The sequence below is a fragment of the Chiloscyllium plagiosum genome, unplaced genomic scaffold (assembly GCF_037043375.1).
Source record: "Chiloscyllium plagiosum isolate Xiang-an unplaced genomic scaffold, Cpla_swu_hap1 HiC_scaffold_7, whole genome shotgun sequence".
In the NCBI taxonomy this organism is placed as follows: domain Eukaryota; kingdom Metazoa; phylum Chordata; class Chondrichthyes; order Orectolobiformes; family Hemiscylliidae; genus Chiloscyllium; species Chiloscyllium plagiosum.
Window position 1 is genome coordinate 72,891,963 of NW_028270145.1, and position 13,010 is coordinate 72,904,972.

A 13,010-nucleotide genomic window follows, 5' to 3' on the forward strand; every position below is an offset into this window, starting at 1 on the left:
TTCATCAGGACAATGCTTGACAAGAGAAAATACAAAATGAAAGAAGATTGGGACTGGTGTCAATGAATAGAGAAAATGAATGAGTGATTTGGTAGAGAGGTTTAAAATAATGAAAGGATAGACATAGTATAGGAGTAGATTCCATTGTTTGAAGGGGTCAGAGTAGTAGATTTACATACAACTTGCAATTCAATAGAGTTAAGATAGAGGGTTTTTTTTGCCCATGAAGAACTGTTAGGCTGCAGAATCACTGGGGTTCATTATCAAGACAGCAACTGTGCATAAAGCAGAATCAAAAACAGCAAGCACATAACGTTGTACAATTCTTGCATGGTTGACAAACTCTTAACACAAATTGTTTGGGCTAAACAGTTCATTGTCTTGTCATTTTATAGCAATGAATCTGGCCTATAGCAAGGCTCCCATAAACATTTTGAGCTTGCACTGACTTAATCCCCAGTCATATTTAGTAAAGACAAACAAAAAAAAGAAAATTAAAACACATTGTAAATATTTAGTTTTCCTATAATTCTATTTCAATTCATTGCTTCCATCCTAATTAAGTAATTTTCTGTAGGATGTCCAAACGCCAAAAAACAGGGAACCTCTCCACTCAAACACAACATTAAACCCTTTGATCCTCCCTTGATAATTCAGGGTAAATTAACCCTGTTTTAGGCATCCCACTCAATGAAAGGGAAATTGATCTTTTTCCTTTGATTCCCCCTACTCTGCTTCCAAAAATCTCAGGGAGCTGTGGAAAATTGTCCCAATCATTCACGTCCTCACTTTCCCATCACACTCCAACTACTCCCCCCTTGCTATTAACTACTTCCCTCCTTCTCCATCTTCTTCACTCTCTTTCTCCTCTCCAAATTCTCTTTATCATTCTTCAAGCCATCCCTATCCACGTTGCCACACTCTTTGCACTGTTCCTATATTTAGCTTTCCCCTGATCCCAGCCTCACTAGGGTCTCTGCCTATCTATCTTCTTGTTCAACTTCTAACTGAAAAACAAAGAACTGCAGATTCTGGAAACTGGAAATAAGAACAAAAGTTGACGGAGAACTCGTTCATGAGTCACAGAAAGGTAGCATGCAGGTACAGCAGATAATAAAGAAAGTGAATGGAATGTTGGCTTTTACAGCTGAAGGAATAGAATATAAAGCATATAAGTAAACTATAGAAGGTATTGGTGAGACTGCACCTGGATTATTGCGCACAGTAATGGTCCCCTTATTTGTGGAAAGATGTAATGGCACTGGAAGCAGTTCAGAGGAGGTTCATATAACATACATCAAAAACAAAACAGTACAGCACAGTACAGGCCCTTTGGCCCTCGATATTGTGCTGACCTTTTATCCTATACTAAGATCAAACTAACGCACATACCCTTCATTTTACTGTCACCCATGTGCCTATTCAAAAGTCACTTTAATGTCCTTAACGTATCTGATTCAACCGCCACCTCTGGCAGTGCATTCCACGTACCCATCATTCTCTCTGTCAAGAACCGACCTCTGACATCACCCCTAAACCTTCTTCCAATCACTTCAAAATTATGCCCCCTTGTGTTAGCCATTTCTGCACTGGGAAAAAGCCTCTGACTATTCAATCTATCTGTGCCTCTCATCATCTTGTACACCTCTATCAAATCTCCTCTTATCCTTCTTCACTTCAATGAGAACAACCCCGCTCCCTCAGTCTTTCTTCATAAGAAATGCCCTCCAGTCCATGCAACATCCTGGTAAATCTCCTCTGCACCCTCTCTGAACCTCCACATACTTCCTATAATGAGACAACTAGAACTGCACACAATATGCCAAGTGTGGTCTAACCAGGGCTCTGTAAAGCTGAGCTCTATAGACCCCCATCACCAAACCACCATCTCCCAGACCATACACCACCTCAGGGGATCTCCCACCCTCAGCTTCCAACCTCATAGTTCGGGAACCCAGCACCGCCCAATTCTACCTCCTACCCAAGATCCACAAGTCTAACTACCTCGGCCGACCCATTGTCTCAGCCTGGTCCTGCCCCACCGAACTCATCTTCACCTACCTCAATATGGCCCTGTTCCCCCAGTCCAGGAACTCCCCACATATGTTTGGGATACCACCCATGCCCTCCATCACCTCCATGACTTCTGTTTCCCCGACCCCAAAGCCTCATCTTCACCATGGATATCCAGTCCCTCTACATCTTAATCCATCATGACCAGGGCCTCCGTTTCTTCCTCGCCTGACATCCCCACCAGTATCCTTCCACTGACATTCTCATTCATTTGGTTGAACTGGTCTACACCCTCAACAATTTCTCTTTCGAATCCTTCCATTTCCTCCAGACGATAGGGATAGGCACGGGCACTCGCGTGGGCCCCAGCTATGCATGTCTCTTTGTCGGCTACGTAGAATAGTCCATCTTCTGTAGTTACACCGGCACCGTTCCCCATCTTTTCCTCTACTATATTGATGATTGCATCAGCGCCACCTCATGCTCCCATGAGGTGGTTGAGCAGTTCATCAATTTCACCAACACATTCCACATCAACCTTAAATTCACATGGACCGTCTCTGACACCTCCCTCCTCTTCCTAGACCTCTCCATCTCCATCAATGATGACCGACGCAAGACCGACATTTTTTACAATCCTACCAACTCCCACAGCTACCTGGATTACACCTAATCCCACCCTACCTCCGGCAAAAGTGCTATCCTGTATTCCCAATTCCTCCGCCTCTGCTGTATCTGCTCACAGGAGGACCAGTTCCACTGCAGAACACACCAGATGGCCTCCTTCTTTAAAGACCATAATTTCCCTTCCCATGTGGTTGAAGGTGCCCTCTATCTTATCTCCGTCCTCAAACCCCACCCCTCCAACTGCAATAAAGACAGAACCACCCTGGTCCTCACCTTCCACCCCACCAACCTCCACATAAACTGCATCATCCGCCGACATTTCAGCCACCTCCAAACAGACCCCACTACCAGGGATATATTTCCCTCTCCACCCCTTTCCACAAAGACGCGTTCCCTCCGTGACTACCTGGTCAGGTTCACGATTCCCAACAACCCACCCTGCCCTCCTGGCACCTTCCCCACCACCGCAGGAATTGCAAAACCTGCATCCACACCTCCCCCTTCATCCTCCATCCAAGGCCCCAAAGGAGCCTTCCACATCCATCAAAGTTTCACCTGCACTTCTACACATCATTTATTGCATCGGTTGCTCCCGATGAGGTCTCCTTTACATTGGGGAGACTGGACGCCTTCTCGCACAACGCTTTAGAGAACATCTCCGGGACACCCACACCAATCAACCCCACCGCCCTGTGGCTGAATATTTCAACTCCCCCTCCCAATATGCCAAGGGTATGCAGGTCCTGGGCCACCTCCACCAGCACTCCCTCAACAGCTGACGCCTGGAGGATGAACGCCTCACCTTCCGCCTCGGAATCCTTCAACCCCAGGGCATCAATGTGGATCCTGGAACTTCACCAGTTTCCTCATTTCCCCTCCCCCCCACCTTACCCCAATTCCAACCTGCCAGCTCAGCACCATCCTCATGACCCGTCCCACCTGTCAATCTTCCTTCCCCTATCCACTCCACCCTCCTCTCCAACCTGTCACCTTTATCCCTTCCTCCATTCACCTGTTGCACTCCTTGCTACGTTCTCTCTAGCCCCACCCCCTCCCATTTATCTCTCCACCCAGAGCTTCCAGGCTCATTCCTGATAAAAGACTCCTGCCCGAAACATCGATTTTCCTGCTCCTCGCATGCAGCCTGACGTGCTGTGCATTTCCAGCACCACTCTAATCTTGACTCTAACCTCCAGCATCTGCAGTCCTCACTTTCGCCTCCTCTATAGAGCCGAAGCATGACCTCGCAGCTCTTAAATTCAATCCCCCGTAATGAAAGCCAACATTCTGAATGCCTTCTTAATAACCCTACCAGCTTGGGTGGCAACCTTGAGGGATCTGTGGACATGGACCCCAAAATCCCTCTGTTCCCCCACACTGCCAAGAATCCTGCCTTTAACTCTGTATTCAAATTCAACCCTCCAAAATGAATCACTTCACACTTTTCTAGGTTGAACTCCATCTGCCCCTTCATCCCAGTTCTGCATCCTGTCAATGTCCCGTTGCAGCCTACAACAGCCCTTCATACTATCCACCATTCCACCCAACCTTCGTGTCATCGGCAAACTTACTAACCCACCCTTTCACTTCCTCAACCAATTCATTTATAAAAATCACAAAGAGCAGAGGTCCCAGAACAGATGCCTTCAGAACACCACTGGTCACTGAGCTCCAGGCTGAATATTTTCCATCTACTACCGCCCTCTGTCTTCTATCGGCCTGCCAATTCTGTATCCAGACAGCCAGACTTCCCTGCATTCCATGCCTCCTCACGTTCTGAATAAGCCTACGATGGGGAGCCTTATCAAATGCCTTGCTAAAATACATGTACGCCACAACCACTACTCTACTTTCATCAATGTGCTTTGTGACATCCTCAAAGAATTCAATAAGGCTTGTGAGACATGACCTGCCCCCTCACAAAGCCATACTGACCATCTCTAATCAAATAATGATTTTTAAATAATCATAAATCCTGTCTCCCGGAATCCTCTCCAATAATTTGCCCACCACTAATTTAAGACTGACTGGTCTGTAACTCCCAGGATTATCCTTATTCCCTTTCTTGAAAAGGAATAACTTTGCCACCCTCCAATCATCTGGTAGTACTTCAGTGGACAGCGAGGATGCAAAGATCATTGCCAAAAGCACAGCAATCTCTTCCTTCACTTTCTATAGTAACCCTGGGTATATTTCATCTGGCTTGGAGACTTATCTATCCTTATGTTTTTCAAACTTTTCAGCATATCCTACTTCTTAACATCAACCTGTTCTAACATATCAACCTGTTTCATGCTGTCTTCACAAATGTCAAGGTCACTCTCAGTAGTGAATACTGAAGCAAAGTATTCATTGATGATCTCCCCTACCTCCTCCGACTCCAGACGCAAGTTCCCTCCACTATCCCTGATCAGCCCTACCCTCACTCTGGCCATCCTCTTGTATCTCACATAAATGTAGAGTGCCTTAGGGTTTTCCTTAATCCTCCCCACTAAAGCTTTTTTATGCCCCCTTCCAGGTCTCCTAAATCCATTCTTCAGTACCTTCCTGGCTACCTTGCAACCCTCTAGCGCCATGTCTGATCCTTGTTGACTCAACCTTAAGTAAGTTTCCTTCTTCCTCTTGACTAGATGTTCTATATCCCTTGTCACCCAAGGTGTCTTCACCCTGCCATTCCTTCCTTGTCTCAGTGAGACAAACCTATAAAGCACTATCAGCAAATGCTCCCTAAACAACCTCGACATTACTGTCATGCATGTTGCTGAGAATATCTGTTCCCAAGTTAGGCACCCCAGTTCCTGACTAATAGCATTGTAATTCCACTTCCCCCAATTAAATAATTTCCCATACTATCTGCTCCTAGCTCTCACCATAACTATAGAAAAGGTCAGGGAGTTGTGATCACTATCACCAAAATGCTCTCCCACCAAGGGATCTGACGCCTGGGCAAAGCACCAAATCCAATATGGGATCCCCTTTCATCGGCCTATCTACATATTATGTCAGGAATTTTTCCTGGCCACACCTGACAAAAACTGCTCTATCCAGGCTATTTGAACTAAGGAGGTTCCAATCGATATTGGGGAAGTTAAAGTTACCCATGACAACAACGTTGTTACTCCTGCACCTTTCCAAAATCTGCCTCCTAATCTGCTCCTGTGTCTGTGTTGCTACTGGGGGTCTGTCGAGAAGTCTCAATAAAGTGACTGTTTCTTTCCTGTTTCTACCCATACTGATTCTGTGGACAAACCCTCTTTGGAGACCTCCCTTTCTGCAGCTGTGATACTATCTCTGATTAGCAATGCCACTCTCCACCTCTCTTACGTTCCTTCCTGTTTCTTTTGAAACATCTAAATCCTGGAACATTCAACAACCATTCCTGTCCCTGTGATATCCAAGTCTCCGTAATGGCCATAACATCATAGTTCCAAGTACCACTCTATGGTCTAGGTTCATCACCCTTATACCTGATATTTCTTGCATTAAAATAGACACGCTTCAACCAATTACACTGACTGCAAATTTGTCTTATCAACTGTCTATTCTTCCTCACAGACCTTCTGCACCCTGTATCTGACTGTTCACTGGCTATTCCATCCTCAGATCCGTGGCTCCGGTTCCAATCCCCCTGCCAAACTAGTTGAAACCCTCCCAAAGAGCTCTACCAAATCTCCCACCCAGGACATTGGTGTCCCTTCAGTTCAGGTGCAACTCATCCTTCCTGTATAGGTCCCACTTCCTGAAGAAGGGCTCATGCCCGAAACGTCGATTCTCCTGCTCCTTGGATGCTGCCTAACCTGCTGCGCTTTTCCAGCAACACATTTTCAGCTAGGTCCCACTTTCCCCAGAAGGTATCCCAATGATCCACGTATCTGAAACCCTCCCTCCTACATCAGCCCTGCAGCCACGTGTTCATCTGCACTTGATCTCTGTTCCTAGCCTCACTAGCCTGTGGCACCGGTAGCAATCCCGAGATTACTACTCTGCTTGTCCTGCCTTTTAGATTCCAACTTAAATTCCTATATTTTCTTTTCAGGTGCTCCTCCCTTTCCCTACCTATGTGATTGGTAAAGACGTGTACTACGACTTCTGGCCGCTCTCCCTCCCCCTTATGAATCCTGTAGACTTGTTCTGAGACATCCATGACCCTGGTACCCAGGAGGCAACATACCATCCGGGAGTCTCGTTTGCGACCACAGAATCTCCTGTCTGTTTCTCTCACCACTGAATCTCCTATCGCTATCGCTCTCTTGTTCTCTCCCCTTCCCTTTTGAGCCACAGGTTGACTAGATTGATCCCACAGATGAGAGTTTGTTGTATGAAGAGAGATTGAACAGTTTAGGCCTATACTCCCCGGAATTGAGAAGAATGAGGGGAGATCAAGTTGAGATTTCAAGATGATAAAAGGTATGGATAAAATAGATGTGCAGTGGAATGCTCCCTCCTGTGGAGCATTCTAGGACAAGAGGATCTAGTCTTAGGATAAGGGGTAGCAAATTTAAAACAGAGTTGAGGAGAAACTACTTCTCCCAAATGGTTGTGAATCTGTCAAATTCACCACCCCAAAGTGCAGTGGATGCTGGAACAGTGAGTAAAATTGAGGAGGAGACAGATAGATTTTTAATTGGTAATGGGGTTGAAGGGATAAGGAGAGAAGGCAGGAAAATGGGAGTGTGGAGCATAACAGCTGTGATCGAATGACGGCGCAGACTCAATTGGCTGAATTGCTTAATTCTGCTCCTATATCTTATGAGTTTATGAACTTATGAGAAACTCAGCAGGTCTGGCAGCATCATGGAGAGGAAGCAAAGTCAGTGTTTCAGGTCCACTGACCTTTCTTCTGAACGGCACAATTCTGAAGGGACACTAAACCGGAAATGTCCAGTTCTTTAAAATCATTCATTCAATGACAGCGCCACTGGCTAAGCTATCATTTATTGCTCATCTCAGATGGCTGTTAAGTGTCAACCACAATGCTGTGCTTCTGGAGTCACATGCAATTTAGATCAAGTAAGGATAGTAGTTTCCTTCCATAAAGGTCATTAGTGAACTATATTGGTTTTTCCCACAATCGTGAGGCGGCATGGTGGCTCAGTTAGCACTATTGCCTCACAGTGCCAGGGACCTGGGCTAGATTCCAGCGTTGGGCAACTGTCTGTATGGAATTTGCACATTCTCCCCGTGTCTGCATGGGTTTCCTCCAGGTGCTCCGGTTTCCCCACACAGTCACAAAGATGTGCAGGTCAGGTGAACTGGCTATGCTAAGTTACCCATAGTGTTAGGTGCATTAGTCAGAGGGAAATGGGTCTGAGTGAGTTACTCTTTGGAGGGTCGGTGTGGACTTGTTGGGCTGAAGGGCCTGTTTCCACACTGTAGGGAATCTAATCTAATAATCGATAGATTCACGGTCATTGTTAGATGTTCAATTCTAAATTTTGATTGAATTCAAATTGAATCCGGATCCCTAGAACATTACCCGGGTCTCTGAATTAACAGTCCAGTGATAATACCACTAGGCTATCGCCTCCCCTATTAAGATCTGCTGAGTTTCTCCAGCAACATCTGTTTTTATCCTTGGTCAAATTCTCTTCCACCTCATCTGTTTTGGGAATTCATTTTCTGAACAAATTAAGGTTTTCCGAGTCGCTCTTTCAGTAACAACTGGCTGTTTTTGCATTGAGGAGAGAAATGTGTGATATCATTTTAACAGTAATACAACCAACCTCTCTCATCTCCTACCTTTCATTCTCAGCTCTTCCACATTATCTAGACAACATATTAATCTCAGTGACTGTCCATGAACTGCTTCCTCTGGGCATAACATTGCTCCACCACTTTTCAGCACTCTTCCAGCAGCACTCTTGCTGTCCTCTTCCTTTGTATTACTTTCATCATCTACTGGCACCAAATAGTCTTGTACTTTAACTGCTAAAAGAGGCTTGTAATCCACTTTATGTTATTCCTCTAGCCTGTTCTACTTCGGTTACCTCTACAAAATTTCATTGTGCTCTACCTTCTTACTACAGTTACCTTACTCCTCCTACCACTGCTCTTCCTTCTCCTGAATCTCTTCTAACTGAGTATTATCTCAGTTCTATTTGAATTATTCAGGCCCCGAACTTCATTTGACTGTGCAGCATTACTCTCTATATTCAACATTACTGGATATTAACTGGATTGAAAATAAATTTACTCTCAAAATACAATACTCAACTCTTGCAAACTAAGATCAATATGATGTATAAAAAGATTAAGCTGACTTCACTAATACATTTAATTCCACAACTGCAGGGGTTTTACCTGTAAATGTTCTTCCGGAACAACTACCGGGCCGCATCTTGTAATGGCAGCACAGGCACCTTGACAATACATATGTGGGTCATCCTTCTTTCTTAAGTACTGATTGGTTGCACATGGCCTTGAGAAAACATTAACAGTTTAGTTTAGAAAGGTTAATAATAAATGTTAAATACTTAATCCATACTCATATGCAGAGTCAAGGAATCTATATATTAGCAGTTATTTATTTCATCTATATATAATTTTTATTTAGCATTGCTAAATGACAGGTGGACACTGAACACAGTTAATATTATAGAACATAGAACAATACAGCGCAGAACAGGCCCTTCGGCCCTCGATGTTGCGCCGACTTGTGAACTATTCTCAGCTCGTCCCCCTACACTATCCCAAAATCATCCATGTGGTTATCCAAGGATTGTTTAAATCTCCCTAATGTGGCTGAGTTAACTACATTAGCAGGTAGGGCATTCCACGTCCTTACCACTCACTGCGTAAAGAACCTGCCTCTGACATCTATCTTAAATCTATTACCCCTCAATTTTATGCCCCCTTGTACAAGCTGACGTCATCATCCTAGGAAAAAGATTTCCACTGTCTACCCTATCTAATCCTTTGACCATCTTGTATGTCTCTATCAAATCCCCCCTTAGCCATCTTCTTTCCAATGAGAACAGACCCAAGTCTCTCAGCCTTTCCTCATAAGACCTTCCCTCCATACGAGGCAACATCCTGGTAAATCTTCCCTGTACCTTTTCTAATGCTTCCACATCCTTCCTGAAATATGGGGGCCAGAACTATACACAATATTCCAAGTGTGGCCACACCAGCATTTTGTATAGTTGCAAAGTTTGTATAGTTGAATTATTCAATTGAATTGCAGTTAATGAATCTTACATTAGTCTATGTTACAAAAATACAAAAGGAATATATTTCAACTGAGATGCATTTGTACTCATAATGGTGAGCATGTCAGCGTTGGTGAACAGAACACTGTCTACTTTGAATATACAATTCAACATTAAGCACTCACAGGTCGGGTACAGAACAATTAATTGCAGATTAAATCTCTCTTTCTGCACCCTAACAATGTGTGTTGTCCCCTCTTCAGCAGAGATGCCTGTTTCAATACATTTCCATTTGCAACACTGCTAACCTAAGAATGCAAAGTTAGCACAGTGTCACAATTACCAGTTTGACTGGAAGCATCCAAACTCATTTAATTTAAGATTTTTTCCAGCCAGTAGGACATAGAGGCTTCTCATTCTGTTAATGTGGCTTGGATGTGAACTCAGTTCTCATTAAGTGAAAAGCTAGCGTTGCACTTCATCCTGCAATCTAGTTAAAAATGAGTAATTTTCCAGATGGCAGACTATTACTAGTGGTGTACTACAAAAGTCAGTGCTTGGACCCCAGCTATTCACTATATAGGTGACCTTGCAACAGAACTAAATGTAACATTCTCCAAGTTTGCTAATGACACAAAACTAGGCTTGATTGAGAGTTGTGAGGAGGATTCAAAGAAATATCTGGGTAATCCCGGCAAGTTGAGTGTGTGGACAAACACATAAAATGTTCAGTATAACATGGATAAATGTGAAGTTATACGCATTAATGTGAAAAACTGAAAAGATTATTAAATGAAGATTATATACAGAAATATGGGTATAAAATGGGATCTGGGTGTCCTTGTGAATCAGTTAATGAAAATAAATAGACAGTTGTAGCAAACAATTAGGAAGGCCATCATCACCAGAGGAGTTTAGAAGTAGGGATGTCATACTGCAATTATAGAAGGCCTTGGTGAGACCACAACCAGAATATTGAGTGCAGTTTTGGATTTCATACCTAAGAGAGGACATCCTTGTCACAGGAATGCAGCAAAGGTTCATTAGGCTGTTATTAGGGATGGCAGGACATTCAAATGAAGGAAACATTGGTTTGAGTGCATCTGTATTCCTCAGAGTTGAGAATGATGAGAGGGGATCTGATTTTAAACATATGAAGAGTGGATGCTTGCCCCGGCTGGGGAGTCTTGAACCAAAGATCACAGCGTCAGGATAAATGACTGAGATGAAGGAACATTTCTGTAATTTCACGACCACAGAAGGATGTGGAGGCCAGATCACTGACTGAATTCAAGAAAGAGATTGATAAAAGTTTTGGATATTAAAGGGGTATTAAAGGATATGGAAGAGAAGGTGGGAATATGGCATGGAGATGAAAGATTAGCCATAATCATGTTGAATGTCAAAGAACCTTCATAGGGCCAAATGGGCCACACCTGTTTCTAATTTCTATGTTTCCAAAAATACTCATTCTTTTTCTAAAATCAAAAACTTTAAAATGGCAGATTATAAAGACCATACCTGTTAAGCAGAATTGGACCAACAACTTTACGAACTTGGAATGTTTCTTGTAAATATTTAATCGCTTTTGGGAACAGTTTATTCTAGCATGGAAAAGAAACAGCAATAAATAGTCATTTGGCAGGACAGAACTTGAGAATTGCTAAAAACAAAGACACATTTTGTTGAAGTTTTCATCTAGTGCTCAGCAGGACAATTTACAAGAATACTAACTCAAGGGCAAAGGCAATATTTATATGGAATGAAGGGAGAGTGTTGATTCGTTGGCAATTAGACTCTGATTAGTAAAGGCATGCCACGGAGAATGCACAAATTAACATCTAAAATAATCTCTATTTCCTCTTATTCCTAATACTAAACTAAAATACGGGATCTCAGACTATAAACATCAGCTCAATATTGCAACATAATTGACATTTGTTTGGCAATAGCTCAGCAATGTCCCAGATAATAATTCTGGAAAAAATGTTGAAGTAAATATCAGCTGAATATCCTTACCACCTGTAATTCTTCAATTAAAACATTGATTCTTTAATTTCAATTAGCAGTTTGGCTCAAACACTAGAAAGTAATTATAAATATGAAAAAAAAAACTCAATGTATAAAAGCTTAAAAATATTTACAAAGTTTATATAGGCTCTTATGTAATCAGCACGCATTAGTAATTTGCCTAGCAGAATTGTATTGTATGTAAAGGTCACCACCAGCAAAGATATCCAAACTTATAAACCGTCAAGAACAAATTGGGGAATAATAAATCAGGAATTTCAGGATTTAAAGTAATTTTATTGTTCTAGCATAGGAAACTGTATTTTTTGCAAATTTTTGTTGATTTTGTATTTATTAATACATTTAATCTCGGTCGTTGTATCCAAAACTTAGTAGAATATAATTATGTAGAATGCACAGAACTATATTTCCCTTTTTATTAAAAAGGTATGACAGAATAAAATAATTTAATAACAGCAAAATACACAAATTTTAAATACTGACTTTACATATCAAAACGTACTCATTTACAAATTGCATTGAGCTCAGAAAGAAATCAGTTTGCAACAAGACAGCATGAGGTAGCTACTCAATTAGAAGTTGCAACTAGCAGGTTTTTTTGGGATGTAGGTTTGCTCGCTGAGCTTGAAGGTTCATTTCCAGACATTTCGTTACCCGACTAGGTAACCTCTTCAGTAGGCCTAAGGCAAAGCATTGCTGAAAATTCCTGCTTTCTATTTATATGTTTGGGTTTCTTTGGGTTGATGATGTCATTTCCGGTGGTGTTCCTGCTCCTGTTCCTTTTCTCGTGGGGTGGTAGTTGGGTCTAACTCAATGTGTTTGTTGATAGAGTTCCGGTTGGAATGCCATGCTTCTAGCAATTCTTGTGCGGGTCTTTGTTTGGCTTGTCCTAGGATGGATATGTTGTCCCAGTCGAAGTGGTGTCCTTCCTCATCCGTATGTGAGGATACTAATGAGAGAGGGTCATGCATTTTGTGGCTAGTTGGTGTTCATGTATCCTGGTGGCAAGTTTTCTTCCTGTTTGTCCAATGTAGTATTTGTTACAGTCCTTGCACAGTATTTTGTAAATAACATTAGTTTTGCTCGTTGAATGTAGAGGGTCTTTCAAGTTAATTAGCTGTTGTTTTAGTATGTTTGTGGATTTGTGGACTACCATGATGCCAAGGGGTCTGAGTAGTCTGGCAGTCATTT

At 42.6% G+C, this 13,010-nt stretch overlaps 1 protein-coding gene across 2 annotated transcripts in view; it reads right to left on the minus strand.

Annotated features, from left to right (window-relative positions):
- The window catches only part of lmln (leishmanolysin-like (metallopeptidase M8 family)), a 79,482-nt gene that overhangs the window by 50,640 nt on the left and 15,832 nt on the right, over positions 1–13,010 (minus strand). For both annotated transcript variants that reach the window (XM_043693977.2, XM_087989185.1), the window contains exons 4-5: positions 11,310–11,392; positions 8,941–9,058 (exon numbers count right to left, since the gene is read on the minus strand). In XM_043693977.2, coding sequence (XP_043549912.1) covers positions 8,941–9,058; positions 11,310–11,392 — 201 coding nt within the window. The remainder of the gene's footprint in view (positions 1–8,940; positions 9,059–11,309; positions 11,393–13,010) is intronic.